The following is a 17,615-nucleotide window of genomic DNA, read 5'->3' as shown; positions in this document are numbered from 1 at the left end:
TTCCTGTGTGCTGTTCCCTGTGTTCTTGTGTGCCGTGTGCTGGGCTCTTGCCTTGTGGGTCTTTTTGTATGGTATTGTGTGGGTCTCCACAGGGGACTGCAACTGTGGTCTTATCAGATCTCCTCATGATGCCATTACCCTCTCCCTCAGGAGTCTTACTGGCTCTATTTGCCCACCGCCAAAGCATAATATCACAGCAATTCTCCAGCTGCCTAACGCCTGCCTGCACAACCTCAAAGCAGACACACACACACACACACACACACACACACACACACACACACACACACACACACACCCACTCTCAAGGACACTGTGCTGGTCATTTATCATAGGCATTAAAGGATGCATCATCATAGAGTAAAAAACCCCTCGCAGGAAGGGATCCTTAACAGACGAATGAGTGATATCAGGGGAAGTTCATAAAACGCTAACATGGATAACACTGGTAGAAAGCATATTGCTACTAAGGGCTTCTCCTCATTATCAACCATTGATGACTTTGACCATTGATTGACTACTTTTAATTCATGCTGATTATCAGAACTGAGCAATGTGCTTCTGCCCTCCTGACCAACACAGAGCCCCCCACCCTTACCACTAGCACGGCACCAGCAGCCCCAGTGGAGGGTACGGGCCCAGGTGGACAGGGCTGTCTGGTACGCTGGGCTCTGAATATTAAAGAGGGGTGGCTGTGAGGTCCCTACATCTCCCTCCACACAGAATGAGTGTGAGGGAGGGTGAATGGGCCTGTGTGTGAGGGGCGGGGCTGGTGTGTGAGGGGCGGGGCCTCGCACTGGCACCTTCCCCTCCTGCCTCACACCTCTTCTGTTCATCACCTCTGTGAGCCCAACTGCTCTCCTGGCCTTGATGGATCTTTAGATTAGAGATTAGAGGGCTGGACACAGCGACACCATTTCATGATGCAGACAGAGGCAAATAATAACCTTTGATAATCCCAAGATACAGAAAAGACAACATTACATTACACTCCATTAAATCACATCACATTACACTTTTTTGAAAACTATCAGCTGTCCTCAAAACAGTAATGTCTGACATGAATGCAATTGTGCTCATTTCTGCTTGATGGCATAATAATGTTTTACGATCTCAGTAGGCCAATGGGTCATTTATCTTCCTAAAGCTATCACACTGAATAGGGGTGCACGATATGGACTAGAATTGCGATGTGCGATAACGTTGTTGGATATCCCGATATCGATGTGAACCACGATAAATTAAGATTAAAATACAGAAATGTAGTGTCTCTCTGAACAGCAGCACGTTAATTTGTTTTGTTTTTTACTGTGTTATTCTGAATCCAGAATAATTCCAAATATTTTGCAGGTTTATTCAACAATAGATTCAATCTAGGTTTATACTTTCACGAGTGAGCGACTCCGCACACCTCGTTAACCTCCGCGAACGGCGGAAGCGTTTAATCTTGCCGTGTCACATTCTTTGCAGTGTTGTCCGAAACGATATGTAGGCCTAGTAGTATAAAAAAACACCCCTCAAATACAGGGGAATGAACTTTTACCTGACCAATTTTAATGTTGCTTTGTGTTTCAGGTTTGAAAAGTGCTGGAATTTAGGCTAAAGTATTTGAAAAGGCTTGAAATTGTAACTACTTCGTTTCACAACAAATATCTGTCTGACTGAACAATTCTCTTGTATTACGTTAACAAATACGAGCCTCTTGTAATTCCAGGACGAAACATGAGAGAACGTGATTGGGCGTTTTGAAAATAAACATCCATTAAATAATGTGATTAAAAAAAGCAAATTATTTCGAATCATTTAGAGTATATGTATAAATATTTAATTCAATAACGTGCTGGGAATTATTGAAATGGACCTTGAAAGTGACATACAAGTGCTTGAATTCCACCTTGTATAGGTGTATGAACCCTGCAAACATGACTGTTCTCATAGCGCCGAGACGCAGCGCGCGCGAACTTTAAATAAATAATAACATTAAATAATGTGATAAAAGCTAATTATTTCGAATCATTAGAGTATATGTATAAATATTTAATTCAATAACGTGCTGGGAATTATTGAAATGGACCTTGAAAGTGACATACAAGTGCTTGAATTCCACCTTGTATAGGTGTGAACCCTGCAAACATGACTGTTCTCATTGCGCCGAGACGCGGCGCGCGCGAACTTTAAATAAATAATAACATTAAATAATGTGATAAAAAAGCGAATTATTTCGAATCATTAGAGTATATGTATAAATATTTAATTCAATAACGTGCTGGGAATTATTGAAATGGACCTTGAAAGTGACATACAAGTGCTTGAATTCCACCTTGTATAGGTGTATGAACCCTGCAAACATGACTGTTCTCATTGCGCCGAGACGCGGCGCGCGCGAACGTACAAAATTCGAGAGGTGCACGACCTCGTGAATCGACAGCGCGCGAGGCAATTGCACACGGGCGAAGCCACCGCGATTACGTTATTTTCGCCTCCCGGACCCTCGCGCCGCATCAAGTGTAAACCAGGCTTAAACCAAATCGCGTGTCTGATGAGCGTGTTCACCCCACTCCAGGGTTGCCAGGCCCTACAAAAGTTTTCCGCACAAAATCTGCGAGTGTAAGTTGTCGGCGGGGGGGGGGGGTGTTGCGAGTGTGAACTGGAGACAAATTAAGTATTATATCGCGATCGATTCTTAGTGTTGACTTGTAACTTCCGCAGTAGCCCAACTCAAAAGTAGCCCAAAAAACCGCACCCCGCGGCCCCAGAATTTTTACCCGCGGCTGGATTTTCAAACAAGCCCAATTTGGCGTGAAAACCGCGAACCTGGCAACTCTGCCTCACTCTGCCTCTTGCCTACTTACGTCACGTGATCATAGTCTGCAGCGCGAATAGCTCCCTCTATTGCTGGACGAGGATAACGCAATTAGAGTTTGCTGTTATTCAAGGAGTTATCGTGGCTCTTTCGATGTGTTTATCGTGAAACTTCACATCGCGATAACGATAAAAATACGATTAATCGTGCAGCCCTAACACTGAACTAAAAAAATATGAGAAAGAACCACCCCCAACCCCATAAGAAGACAATTCCAGATCTATATTCTATTCTCGTATGATCTAATTCGATATTTGAAAACTACACCACGAAAAATTCTGTGTATGTGCTTTGATGAATACTCTGATTCTGATGTGATGTCTGTCAAGGTTTCATTATTAAGTCTGTGTTGCCGCAGAGCTAATTCTCCTGTAAAAGAAATAAGATGAAGTGGATTTTACAGAAGCTCAAAAGTCAGCACACCTCATTAGTCTCATAAATATTCAACTACAAGCGAGTTGTTTCTCTCTTGTATGTGATCTCGTTGGGCATTGACGACACTTATAGGCCACATTTCCAAACAGGCGCCTCGTTATCTGGGGGGCTGAACAATTAGACGGCGCAAAATAGATCATAACAAAGGTAAAACACTCCACTGTACAGGGAAATTTTGAGTAGTTTGAGTTGGAATTTGACAAAGTATGACAATATTGACAAAGTATGACAAAAAGTTATAGCGCTCTGGACACACTTGAGGAGGTGAGACCTGCGGGTTGTTGTGATGTGGTTCCAGTGCGACTCTCATCGCATAACCGTACATACGGGTAGCCTACTGCTCGGCACCTGACCCGCAACCTATCGGGCACAAATCTCCCAGTTCGCATGTTTCACAACTTTAATTTTTTTAAGTATATTGCTAGATATCTAGTTTATTGAAACGTCACGTAGTTACAATAGCTGGTCGGAGATCCGTTTGAGAACCCGGTTATAAGGAGAAGAATAATCATTAACCTCATTATAAGTACGTACTAATTCACATGCCGGAATCACCGAAATGCCAAAATACTGAACGACGAACTTGAACAAACTGTCGGAAAGACACTTGTGCGTGGGGCCATTGGGCAGGGTGTGACATGTTCACTATCCCCTGTGATAATGAATGTTTTGCAGTGTCACGCAGTCACCTGTCCAAGAACTTTACGGACCAATTATTTAGTCTGGAATAAATATTCATCTCCTGTCAGTCGCATTCGCCTTCACACGTTCAAATGCATCATAGCAAGAAAACACTTCGAGAATATACTTCAACTCAGAATATATTAGTCAAATCTTTTTTCTCATCTCGGGGAAAACTAGTTTTCTTTTTTTCTTTTAAAACTACATATATATATGTGTGTTAACCATACATGTAAAACAGAGTTTATAATGGGTAAAAGAAAAGTCTATACTTACCAACAAACTTGAATAATAATCCCAGACAGTCGTTTTTTTTTCAATTAGTGCAAAGGAATTACACTGAGGAAAGTGCGCAAACGTATGCGATATACATGGAGACAAACTCCATCCTCATTTAACTGTAGAGCAGCAAATAGAGGAACGACAAACCCCGGTACACCAGTATATGTTATGCTCTCACTATATGCGCATCGTTCGTCTATCCCCTTTCTGGAACAGATCACTGGTTAGGGTTAGTTTCCAGTTCGCTTCCAGCTATGGGAGCCAGCGTCGCCCGCTCAACATCTTAACCGGAGAGTCAGTGACCTCTAGCGGTCAATTCGAGTCATTGTAGATTTTCGTTAGAAAAAAACACTGGAATTATTAAAGTGATAGTTGCCAGAAATATATAAAAAACACTAAAAAAAATAGCTTACTGGTATAACAGCAAACATACTCTTACTTTCAAATAGTCGCATTATTAGGTATACATGCCATATAACAGTCTCTATTAATAATTAATCAGGAATCATGGAAGTGTCACCCTTGTGTTATTGCACCACTGGCATTTATCACACATACTTTCATAACTCGCCATTGAACACAGCCCATGAGGCCAGTTAATATGATCTATAACGACCGAACTGCTCTCAAGTTGCCGTGTGCTCTGTAGTAAAGAATAACTCTTTATAAGAATAATAATAGTGTAATTGTGGCAGTGTCTCAGTTAAGGGTATTTCTGGACTCTAACCTATTTGTGCTAAAGATACTTGAAGTAGCAAAACACCGTTGTAAGTCACTCAGGATGAAGGCATGTGATAAAAACCCACATACAGCTCACAAGGCAAGTCGTTGCCTCCACCTTGAATAGTGCCACAGAACATTGATGTTTTGGGGTAGTTGGTGTTTTGGGGTGAAGTTAGTAGTGCCTCCACTCCTGTTGCAAGCACACAGAAGAAACTGCAGTCAGGTAGTGAAATGTAAAAGTCTGTACAGTATTTACAAAAGTTCACTGATGACTGGAATAATAATAACAGGACCCAAGTTCACTGATGAATGGGTTAATAATGACAGGACCCAAGTTCACTGATGACTGGGTTAATAACAGGACCCAAGTTCACTGATGACTGGATGAATGATAACATGACCCAAGTTCAGTGATGACTGGGTTAATAATAACAGGACCCAAGTTCACTGATGAATGGGTTAATAATGACTGGATCCAAGTTCACCGATGACTGGGTTAATAACAGGACCCAAGTTCATTGATTACTGGGTTAATAATGACAGGACCCAAGTTCACTGATGACTGGGTTAATAACAGGACCCAAGTTCACTGATGACTGGGTTAATAACAGGACCCATGTTCACTGATGACTGGATGAATGATAACAGGACACAAGAGCACTGATCAATGGGTTAATAATGACAGGACCCAAGTTCAGTGATGACTGGGTTAATAACAGGACCCAAGTTCACCGATGACTGGATTAATAATAACAGGACACAAGAGCACTGATCAATGGGTTAATAATGACAGGATCCAAGTTCACTGATGACTGGGTTAATAACAGGACCCAAGTTCACTGATGACTGGATGAATGATAACAGGACCCAATTTCAGTGATGACTGGGTTAATAATAACAGGACCCAAGTTCACTGATGAATGGGTTAATAATGACTGGATCTAAGTTCACCGATGACTGGGTTAATAACAGGACCCAAGTTCACTGATGACTGGGTTAATAACAGGACCCATGTTCACTGATGACTGGATGAATGATAACAGGACACAAGAGCACTGATCAATGGGTTAATAATGACAGGACCCAAGTTCAGTGATGACTGGGTTAATAACAGGACCCAAGTTCACCGATGACTGGATTAATAATAACAGGACACAAGAGCACTGATCAATGGGTTAATAATGACAGGACCCAAGTTCAGTGATGACTGGGTTAATAACAGGACCCAAGTTCACCAATGACTGGATTAATAATAACAGGTCCCAAGTTCAGTGATGACTGGATTAATAATAACAGGTCCCAAGTTCAGTGATGACTGGGTTAATAATAACAGGACCCAAGTTCAGTGATGACTGGGTTAATAATAACAGGACCCAAGTTCAGTGATGACTGGGTTAATAACAGGACCCAAGTTCACCAATGACTGGATTAATAATAACAGGTCCCAAGTTCAGTGATGACTGGATTAATAATAACAGGTCCCAAGTTCAGTGATGACTGGGTTAATAATAACAGGACCCAAGTTCAGTGATGACTGGGTTAATAATAACAGGACCCAAGTTCAGTGATGACTGGGTTAATAATAACAGGACCCAAGTTCAGTGATGACTGGGTTAATGACAGAACCCAAGAGCACTGCTGCATTCAGCAGATCCACATGTAGCCGTGATGCACTTTGCAGAAAGTGTCACCAGAACTCAGTCACACTGTGTGCACAGCAGCTTTTATTGTTATTTTATTGGCATATTCAAAATATAGTCAACATACAGTGTTCAAACAGAATGTGTCATCAACCTTGTCTTAATGGGCAACGCACAGCTACAGTCATCCTATGGCAAAACAAACCGAGGTTGTCTCATATGACTAGCTGGGCTTTTACTGCCTGCAATCGGTGCATGTCAGTTTGAAATGCAAGGTCTCTGGGAACAGGGGAAGCATGCTTGTGGTAGATGGGACTGTTGGAATTTGAAGGGCGCTGTTGTAAGTCATATGGTCCGTCTCGGGAGAATTGCAGTCCGTTGGTTCCTCCGGGCATTTAATAAGAGATGTGTGACTAGGCCTACATACACACACCCTCCCCTCTCCCACCGAGAGACAAGAGCTTCATTTACATTAGAGACCATTCTACACTACTAAGCTTGATTCACACAGTATCACACAATGGTGTCTACAATAATATACCTGCATCTGAGTTATTCTAGGCACTAAGTGAACTATACAAAGCTCTTTGCTGATAAGAAAATATTAATCAATCAATAAAAATATCTGTACACCCATGAAACACTGATTCTTCTTCCAAAATTATAATTTGAACATTTTTAGAGTGAATCTCATTATTTGCTGCTGTTGACTAAAATATTAATACTTTTTTTAATTACATGTAAATACAAAATCTTATCACATTAGAAATGATTCTATTTGAGTATGAAATCCAACAAGAATTTATAAACAGTGCAATATTTAGCCGTGTTGTAGAAGGTGGATTATTATTCTTGGCAGTATTTTTGCCTAATTCTTCATGGCTGTGTTTAGATTTCTCATTTTATGGAGCAGCACATTACACCTCGGCCCACTATTGGTGCTCCATCTCTGAGCTAATAGTACAATCTCTGGTCAAAAGCCCTGAAGGAATCAGGGATGACACCATGACGATGTATTACTTACACACGTTGGTAATGACACATAATCAGTTTTCACAGGTTGTTTTTCATACGGAAGGACATTTTCTCCCATGACAGACAGGAAATTAAATGAATAAAAACAACTGTTAGGTGTAAAATGTGCTCAAAATTTACATTATGGTGTAAAATTCATTAAGCAATCTCTACACAGACAGAAAGGCACAGGATTGAACTTCATGGTCCCAACTTCAAGGAGCAACAACATTTTTTTTAAATGGTCCAGTTATAATAAGTGTAAAAAAATTGGTCCAATTTCATGCAAGTCAGAGTCAATGCAGCTAATGTCTGATTTTCATGGTCTCTGTACTTGGGGTAAAAACATTCTTCATTTTAAAGACTAACAAAAAAACAAACATGGGGTAGATCTGGTCAGTCCAGGGGGTGGATGTGTTTACGGTGAAGTGAGTTTGATGTGTCATTTGCGATCGTTCTTGTGGTGTTAGTCAGCTCCGTTAGCGTTCAGTTTCTCACTCTCCGGCACTGGAGAAATGGGCTCGTTCGTTGCCGGCTCGTTCGTGTTCCTCCATGGAGCGCCCTTCGTCTTGAGGAAGACAACTGCGTCCACCAAGAAGGCCGCAGTAGCAAGGAAGCCAAAGGCCTAGAGGACAAATTCAATTAAACAGGTCTGAGTGCCACGGACGGCTGCTGGCTGAGTGCAGCTGTGTGTCAGCGCCGGACTGCGGCTCACTGGTACGACCACAGACGCTCTTCTCTATGCTCCAGACGTTGGAGACCTGGGTGTAAGTTCTCTTCCTACTCATATTACTGCAGTCATAAACGTAGAATTGCAAAACAACAACAAAAAACACTAATGTTTTATAGAATGACAAAAAATGACATATTGGATGGTGCTAATTGAATATACTTGGCTAAAAAATGCCTACCTGCCCTGTTAGCTCAGAGCCATCTCTCATCCTGCCCAGTTAGCTCAGAGCCATCTCTCATCCTGCCCAGTTAGCTCAGAGCCATCTCTCATCCTGCCCCGTTAGCTCAGAGCCATATCTCATCCGGCCCCGTTAGCTCAGAGCCATATCTCATCCGGCCCCGTTAGATCAGAGCCATCTCTCATCCTGCCCCGTTAGATCAGAGCCATCTCTCATCCTGCCCCGTTAGATCAGAGCCATCTCTCATCCTGCCCCGTTAGATCAGAGCCATCTCTCATCCTGCCCCGTTAGATCAGAGCCATCTCTCATCCTGCCCCGTTAGCTCAGAGCCATCTCTCATCCTGCCCCGTTAGCTCAGAGCCATATCTCATCCTGCCCCGTTAGCTCATCTCATCCTGCCCCGTTAGCTCATCTCATCCTGCCCCGTTAGCTCAGAGTCATCTCATCCTGCCCCGTTAGCTAAGAGTCATCTCATCCTGCCCCGTTAGCTCAGTCATCTCATCCTGCCCCGTTAGCTCAGTCATCTCATCCTGCCCCGTTAGCTCAGTCATCTCATCCTGCCCCGTTAGCTCAGTCATCTCATCCTGCCCGTTAGCTAAGAGTCATCTCATCCTGCCCCGTTAGCTAAGAGTCATCTCATCCTGCCCCGTTAGCTAAGAGTCATCTCATCCTGCCCCGTTAGCTAAGAGTCATCTCATCCTGCCCCGTTAGCTAAGAGTCATCTCATCCTGCCCCGTTAGCTAAGAGTCATCTCATCCTGCCCCGTTAGCTAAGAGTCATCTCATCCTGCCCCGTTAGCCAAGAGTCATCTCATCCTGCCCCGTTAGCCAAGAGTCATCTCATCCTGCCCCGTTAGCTAAGAGTCATCTCATCCTGCCCCGTTAGCTAAGAGTCATCTCATCCTGCCCCGTTAGCTAAGAGCCATCTCATCCTGCCCCGTTAGCTAAGAGTCATCTCATCCTGCCCCGTTAGCTAAGAGTCATCTCATCCTGCCCCGTTAGCTAAGAGTCATCTCATCCTGCCCCGTTAGCAGAGCTCCAGTGTCCCGCTGGATGTGCACTGATATCATACCACAGCTGCCTTCTCTGTGCCCGTGTCGGCGTTCTCTGCAGCGAACGTGATGGAGGAGATCAGGAACAACAGCGTGATTAAAGCCGTGTAGCTGAAGTCCTGCGGGAGGAACAGATGAAGAACAGTGAGCTGCTTCTCATCATACTTCTACACTTCTTCTGCATCATTCTAATGCCAAAAACTCTAAAATTGGACAGAGCACGACCGTCTTCTTTCACTGAAACCAGAAAGGCAGAAACTGGCTCTGGATCAGCTCACATAGCTTCCTGACATTTCACAGAAACAATGTCGGGTGTTGCGTGCCGGGGACTCACCAACGTGGACCAGCAGTTGATTCCCACTCGCTGGTGCAGCGGTGTGGCGAGGAGCAGAAGGAGAAGGAAGGTGAAGAGCAAAGCCGTGCAGCTGACAAACTCAAAGAAGTAGAGGGGCCCGCAGGCTGTGCAGCTGGTCACGGTCTCCTCCAGGGCGAAGGCCACAAGGGAGAAGAGCTGTGGCCGTAAGAGGGAGAGAGCACACGCCGTAAGAGTCCGAATGTATACCACACTACAAAATAAAAGCACACACTGCATAAAATAGCATGAGTCAACTGGTTTGTTCACAACAGAAGTAAACTTAACAATAAAACATCTATTCTTAATTTAAAAAATCAAATACCCAGTCTGGTAGACATTCAGGAACTTCAAGTATTTTCTTAAATAATGTTTATATCACCTTGAAAATGCTAATTTTTCTTCTGCTTGCTTGTTGCTCCTGACTCGCCATTTCTGCCTCTTCTCCGTTCGTGTCACTGGTGTGCTTCGGCGCGCGTGTAACAACACTGGCTCTGATTGGCTACCATAACGCTGCCTTAGCCAATCGCTTACTGACTTGTTAAGTTAAACAGGTGTTACACCGAGAACTGTGACCTATCGAGATCTGTTACTCCTCACTAGCCTGGGCAGCGGTCCGCTCGGATTACTGTTAGTATATCAATATATAGTAACGCACCGCTTTTAATGACCAGTAACGTCAACGGCGTTGTAACGACAGGAAAAGAAATTAATTATATTATCCCGTTACTGACAAAATGACGCCGTTACCTAACGCCGTTATTTTTAACAGCGTTATTCACAACACTGCTAAAGCCTCCATAGTGATGGCAAACTGAGAGGAAAGGAGTAATCTACAAAAGGCAACATGACTGCGGTCTAACAGCTGCCATGCAGATGCATGCTATGTTATAATAATAGGTTACATTTATATAGTGCCTTTCACAAACCCAAGGACGCTTAACATCACATATGAGGGGTAAAGAGGAAAGTTTTAAGTTGGTTTTTGAAAGAAGACAGAGTAGAGCAGTTACGAAGAGATTGAGGCAGAGAGTTCCAGAGTTTTGGAGTAGCAGCACTGAAAGATCTACTGTACATGGAAACAAGATTAGTGCGTGGGACAATCAGAAAAGAGGAGTGAGAGGATCTAAGGGTGCGAGAGGGACGATAAACCTTGAGTTCGGGGAGATATAAATGTGCCAAATGTAAATGTGCCATATTTTGTTAATTGTGATTTTTACACTGCAATCGAAATTTGTCCTCCGCTTTTAACCCATCTGTACAGTTAGAACACACACTAGTGATTACTAGGGGGCTGTGGATCACACGTGCCCAGAGCAGTGGGCAGCCCTAGCTCGGCGCCCGGGGAACAGTTGGGGTTAGGTGCCTTGCTCAAGGGCACCTCAGTCATGGCCTCAGGTCTGGGAATAGAACTCACGACCCTCCGGTCACAAGACCAGTTCCCTACCACCAGGCCATGACTGCCCTCTACCAGAAATTATGCAGTCGAGATTCACGCATTTGGGGAATTCGCAAGGGTCTGAGTGCAATGGCTGAGCCTCACCTTGGGCGAACCACCTTCCTGATCATTGTCTCACCCCTGCCAGGTAAGTATGTGCAGGGACAAGACCATGAAGAATCAGAAAACCAGACTGAAAAGGCTCATACAGCGTATGTTAAGTAGATCTCTTGCCTACACCCTCCACAGAACCCAGCCGTTCAGCTCAACGTGGTCCGGCTCCTGGACACTACGCTGTCTGAGCCCTACATTATAAAATGAGATCATGAAGTAGTTGGTCATGATTAGACTTTGTAAACGCTACATTCCTGCTGCTCAGTGTTTTTATCACGTAGCTTCATGATGCCATTGCTGTGCTTATTTTGTGAATGATGCATGCATGACGACACACAGCACCCAGGATTAAGCAGGACTGAGGACAAAAGACAGCAGACATATTTTTTGCTATTTTCTGCAGCTCGATGGACTAAACTCACGCTCAATTGGCTAGACTCAGTACTGCACTGAAACCATTCAACTTCGATGTATGAGGAGCACAAAACCAGGGACACAATAATACCACAGCAACGACAGCAATAGCTACTCGGGAGTAGAAAGATTTCCTTCTGTTGTCATAATGTAATGTCTCTTATGGCATATGGGAGAGAATCCTTATAGGCCCTTTAAGGCTAACCCATTAGCCAAGTTTAAAAGATGGTCTTCCACTGAGCATGTGCAGACAGTACCAAGCATTAAAGTGCTGACAACTCTTCATTCCTGGTTTTGATTCACCAGCCTTTTCAAAGCCGTTTGAATTCATTTCCATTGATCCCATTGGTGGCTTCCTGTGATGAGCAGGAAGTAACTGCTTTTCATCTCACGGAGGATATAATCACACAAAGACAGAGCACCTAAACCAGCAGGGCAACAATAAAAACTGAAAATATGATTTTCAGAACACCATGGGATCAAAGAATCACATATCCACAGGAAAGACACTCTGCAGGGACATGACAGAGAAGGTAAGCAAGCTGACAATCCAAAATAAAAGGGTTCTTAGTTCCTAGAGCCCAAGGCAGGCCAATGGCACCGAAGTGCAGAGGTCAGCACCCAGCAGCAGGAGGAGCAGCACTTAGTGCTGAGCAGCAGGACGATACCACAGATTCCCTTTCCGATTCCGATACTGAGTAATATCCAGGCTGGTATCCGCGATACCAATCAGATAACGATACTTTGTGCAAATAGCCCTATGCGTGGACTTTGAAGTCCATACACAGGGGTAATTTATATAATTTATTCATAATAACATAATTTATTCATTCGAATAACTCCAACAACACCGAAGGCCTCCACCAGACATCTGTCGCCCTAGCAACAGCAGCTCACGCTGCACCTTCCTCGTCCATCCTCCCCATCATGAACGCCTCGTATTCTGTGATGTGGTTTAACCTGAGGTGTTTCACGACAACTCCCCATTATTCCAGAAACATCACAAATGGCATCTTGGCTGTTTGTGGAGCTGAAAAGGCTTCGTACACGACTCTGAGACAGAGTGACTGAGTGACATCGTGCTGCTGCGCTTACGCATTACACCATCACGCATGGCCCCGCCCCCACCTGTCAGTCATGTCCTTGTTTTCGTTTTCCATGTGCTTTTGTTATTTTAACTGTCACGCCTTGTTGTTCGTGACTCCGCCCTTCGTTCTTCATCTCATCCGTGTCCAGTTTAGTTCCTTGATTATGCCGTGTATTTAATCCACATGTTCTGTGGTGTGCTTGGCTGGTTATTCCCTGGTCTGTTCTACTTCCTAGTTTGTAATAAGCCCTGGTCTGTTCATATTACATTGTAAACTTTGTCACGAGGTTATTTGTCATGTCTCAAGGTCGCATTTGTGTTAGATTTGCATCTCTTTCTGAAGGCTCCTGATATGACCCTGGACCATTTTAAAGGACTTTGAATGTGGATTTGCCTATATTAGATCTCGCTTTTCTCTGCACATGCGTCCACCTCACTATAGGTGTATAACGTGAGCTGCCCTTGGTGTTATACAGGCGGAAGGAAAAGTAGTTCCCACCAACCGCATATCATTTAGACAAGATCTCAATAATTTAGTTACTTTCCACTGTGTTCATATTAATGTTATACATTACCTCATACCTATATAATTAGATATTAGAGTGTAAATATCTGGTGTTGGGGGTATCGATATTTCAATATCAATCCGCACATCACTACTTTAGACATTCTCTCTCCTTTTTAAAAGAACTGAACCTCACATTGATTTTAGTGAACTGGGCACAAGCCTCATGATACAACAATATACAACAGACCGCTTAATACAGTCACTGTAAGCCTGATCACATGTGCGCGCATGGCTGTTAAAATGAGGAAAAACTTAAGTGCCAGACTGTTTCCTATATTTCTTTCCTACCTGTTCCTTTCTTTTCCTTAAGAAAGTGTAACATGATAGAGGATTGGACGGTTGGGGCCAGAGTGCCTAAAAGCAGCTGGAAATGCCGTTAGCGTCTGAGTCCAAGACAGGCCTGGAGTGAACGCTGAGGCCCAACACTGAGGCCCATTGCTGAGGCGACTCTGGCCTCAAGCTGAGCTCACAGTGAGCTTGTCTAGGCAGGAACAGAATTGGCCTGTGCAACTTCCTCAGCAATCCCAGATAAAAGGATGAAGCCACGTCAGTCCCAGAACCCTTAGCTCCATCCTGCACAGACAGCAGGTTTGGCCACCACAGTGACCAAGGAAGTGAAGGAAGGCGTGTGTGTTAACCCCCAGCACCTTCTCAGGAACCACCAGGATTTGCCTGCTAGTCTATCAATGGATGAATGAACACAGGCTAATAAGCTAATGGTATGTTCATCTGGTGTACAGTAAAGTCATATACCAGAAAAGATTAACTATGTTTCGTGCCCATTCAGTAGTTCTTAGTATTAGTGAAGTCATGTGTTTTTGAGCCATAAGCCTTCAGTATAACATTTAGCGTGGGGGAAACAACCCAGAAGTGCCTCAGGCTGTGTCACTGAGACATACTGGCAGTTGCACAGTCACTAGTTACTGTCATCAAAACCATTTCCCTACTGAAAATTATCTGCAAATATTCAAGAGGGAAATACCAAGATGTTACGGCTGCTAACATGTCTGGATGAGTGCAAGAGCAGTGTGAAAATCCAGGTGGTTTCCACACACACACACACACACACAGAGGAGGCATCGATACCATGATGCTGCTCAGATCAACCCATCACTAAGAAGCACCTGCACCTGAGGTGTTTAGCATTAAACTCATTATTAACCAAGCAAAGCTAAATCACGCAAAAAAAATAAAGAATCTCTGGTGTCACTAAAACATCTAAGAATCCACCTTTAATACATTTTAACAAGACTTTATAACTGCATTTATTGAAGGACCCAGTACAATAAGGCAAGTAGAAGTAATATGACATTCTTGCTAACAACTGACCCGTGACAGCATCCCTATGTGTTTTACCAGGAAGGCAATGTCTAGGGAAACTACCTGGGGAATTCTTAAGAGAAGAAATATCATGATCAGCTCTAACTGCCCATATACTAACAGGGGGATTGAGGAAAATGACCAGACCTGTCTTGCTACTGATGTTAGGAAACAAATCGTTATTTTTATTAATCATTGTGAAAAGATGTGAACGACGGATTGAGTTAAGCAAATCCTTAAATGAACATATGATTTACGTTAAACATCTGACGATACTCCAGTCTGACAGTCCCTGTGTGTTGGACTACACAATGTCACTGTTCTGCAGTCACCAGTCATCAGAATGTGACCTCACCTTGTAGCTAAAATATTGTATTTGCGATCCGATTCACCTGCAGAATATCTCAGCAGCTTGCATGATATGTCAGCATTTGTTAAAACACTTAAGCTGTGGCGGCAACACAAATTCCTCATTTTATCTTTAATTCACAGCACTCACAAGGGTGCGATGTAAAGGACGTTTCTGCCATCAAAGCTTTCGTCAATACAACCGAAGGCTTTTAAATTTTTTTAATGAGGCCATCGGATGCTAACACACCCTATATGGGCATGAACACTTATGATCTGAATTGAAAATAAAGCCTAAAAGGCTGAAGAGAAAAACACATTTCAAATAAGTTATGTAACATTTAAAGGGAAATGATTATACACCCTTAAAAAAAACCCTAATACTCTGATGAAAAATACAGAAATAAAGTGGAAGTTGCATGAAATTATATAGCAGTAATGAGTAAAAGTCCCTTATCAAGTACTTTTCATCCTTACAGGCAAAGTTATTCAAACAGGGATTCACAAGCATTTTGTACATAAGTTTCAATTGCAGAACTAACATATTGTAACATGAGGAATTATTGAGTTTTTACAATAAACCAATTAAAAATAGTATGCATTTTGGAAATGAGCCAACAAACAACGGCACTGAATCTTCTTTGATTTGATTAAATCAATCCTATGTGTCTCCAAAAGAACTGAATATTTCATCGTTTTAACATTACAAAAGTTCTTCAAATGGACAGACATGCTGTGCTGTCTGTTTGTTAAATGTAGCTGGGCAGCTGAAACCATTTCCCAGACGGACAAGTGATGGGAGATAGATCACTGAATCAAGTATCTCTAATTTAAAAATGAAGAAACACTTTCCAGCATGCAAAGTGTCCCGCAAGCAAAGAGGGCTCTAATAGGGAGGATATTCCTGCATAACCAGTACCCTGGTGCTGGTGATGTGGGCTGGAGCGTGTGTCAATAACAACACCTTCAACAAGGGGACTTTGGAAATACCGCGGAGGGTTCCTGGAACGACTGCAGGAGGATCTCCACACACACACACACACACACACACACACACACACACACACACACACACACCTGAATGTGTGAGACGCTGCTAGTTTTCGATTACTTCAATACTCAAACACCTCAGGCCATTAAACTTTGTAACTAGACTAGCTTCACGAGCTTATAAACACAATGAAAGTAACTATAAAGAATAAAAGATGAACTATAAAGAATGAGGCGACAACTGCACAGCCCTGTAGTCTTGTTACTGTAGCTCACTTCACATCCCACGTCAGCGTCCATCTCGTGTCTCCGCACTAAGAGAACAGGGTGACTAACTCCTTCTGTGCCAGTATTTTATCTTTATTCTGTTCTTCTCATTTCTCTAAACTAGCAGTTCGGTCCCATAAGTCTACAACATACATGAGCAGATACATATTAAAGGTCGTGTGCGCCACTTTCCTGCTCCGTACGAGTCTGTTGACACGAGTTGATGTTTAAAACTCGGTAAGCGACGTCGTCCTCAAGGACACAAACATGAAGCAGGAGGACACTTACCACCTCCAGAACTTTTATGAAGAACCGCAGTTTGTCCAGATTGTCCGACGGTACGATGAACCATTTTCTAGATTTGGCGTCGTGAGTCCGTGTTGTGGTGTTGTACACCGGATCTGTGGTGGCCATAACTGCCTGTGTGTGGAGGAAAGAAGACTGTAGTAATGTAGTGACCACCTGGGGGAAGTGATCGATTATTAGTTATTTATAAAGATCGTGAACTACAGAGTTTCACACGTTAGTCCGAAACGTGATCTAACTCCCAATAACAAAAGGCGAACCAACACGTTGCTGAACACAAGAAACCGAAAGTAACCAACACAAAGTGCCGTTAACACGTTTGATCAGGTCTGAACACACAAATACAATCACCAAACGCGTCGTGTGTATCTTATAAAGTGCCGAAGTTATCGATATCGATCAGAAGGCGCTCGCGCTCACCTGCGAGTCGCCGTGTGTCCCGAGTGCGCGAGCGTGATCTGCACGGTGGCGGAAGCTTCCGCGATCCTCTCGTGCTCGGTCACAGCGCGTCGGTGGTGGTGTCGGTGCTGTCGGTTACTTCCCCCAGTCTACAGGAGTGTAACCGTCACCTAAAGGTGCGGCTGTGTGGAGGCTGGGCTTTATAAAGGAACCTCGATTACCCGTTTACACACGTTATACGGACCGACCACAGGGACGGAACCACTCGGAACCTGAGCTCGAACTTCTCCGCCACTGGAGCCCGTCACGGTCATCGTGGGGCCCCCAGTGCGGCTCCCAGTGCGGCGGTGTGGACACTCCACCCTGCACTGGGGAATCAAGCCCTAATAGCCACACTGGAGTGGCTGTTCCT

The 17,615-nt window shown here is 43.6% G+C and overlaps 2 protein-coding genes and 1 pseudogene across 5 annotated transcripts in view; all 3 read right to left on the bottom strand.

The window, feature by feature from the left end:
* Positions 1-4,485, bottom strand: part of cpne4a (copine IVa) — a 62,969-nt gene extending 58,484 nt beyond the window's left edge. For all 3 annotated transcript variants that reach the window (XM_077013301.1, XM_077013303.1, XM_077013302.1), the window contains exon 1: positions 4,256-4,485. The gene's annotated coding sequence lies outside the window, so the exon portion shown is untranslated. The remainder of the gene's footprint in view (positions 1-4,255) is intronic.
* Positions 4,486-6,688: 2,203 nt separating this feature from the next.
* cmtm6 (CKLF-like MARVEL transmembrane domain containing 6) lies at positions 6,689-17,377 on the bottom strand. 2 transcript variants are annotated; one of them, XM_077013297.1, is made up of 5 exons: positions 17,225-17,377; positions 16,787-16,918; positions 9,935-10,111; positions 9,621-9,719; positions 6,689-8,263 (listed from the first exon to the last, which is right to left on the bottom strand). In XM_077013297.1, the coding sequence occupies exons 2-5, from the start codon at positions 16,910-16,912 to the stop codon at positions 8,105-8,107; spliced, it is 561 nt and encodes a 186-aa protein (XP_076869412.1). In that variant the 5' UTR covers positions 16,913-16,918; positions 17,225-17,377; the 3' UTR covers positions 6,689-8,104. The 2 variants fall into 2 exon arrangements, with proteins under 2 accessions (XP_076869412.1, XP_076869413.1); XM_077013298.1 differs by having other exon boundaries at positions 16,787-16,960; positions 17,225-17,355.
* Positions 11,403-11,546, bottom strand: LOC143519796 (U1 spliceosomal RNA; annotated as a pseudogene).
* Positions 17,378-17,615: the final 238 nt, after the last annotated feature.

Source organism: Brachyhypopomus gauderio, chromosome 7 (genome assembly GCF_052324685.1).
Source record: "Brachyhypopomus gauderio isolate BG-103 chromosome 7, BGAUD_0.2, whole genome shotgun sequence".
NCBI classification, from domain to species: Eukaryota; Metazoa; Chordata; class Actinopteri; order Gymnotiformes; family Hypopomidae; genus Brachyhypopomus; species Brachyhypopomus gauderio.
This window is presented reverse-complemented; position numbering and strand designations above follow the sequence as displayed.

Coding starts and splice junctions, on each gene's coding strand:
- cmtm6 (XM_077013297.1), bottom strand. CDS start 16,912: ATGGCCACCACAGATCCGGTGTACAACACCACAACACGGACTCACGAC. Junction 10,112..16,786: donor TCATAAAAGTTCTGGAGGTG/GTAAGTGTCCTC, acceptor TTACGGCCACAG/CTCTTCTCCCTTGTGGCCTT. Junction 8,264..9,620: donor GCACAGAGAAGGCAGCTGTG/GTATGATATCAG, acceptor TTTGTCCTCTAG/GCCTTTGGCTTCCTTGCTAC.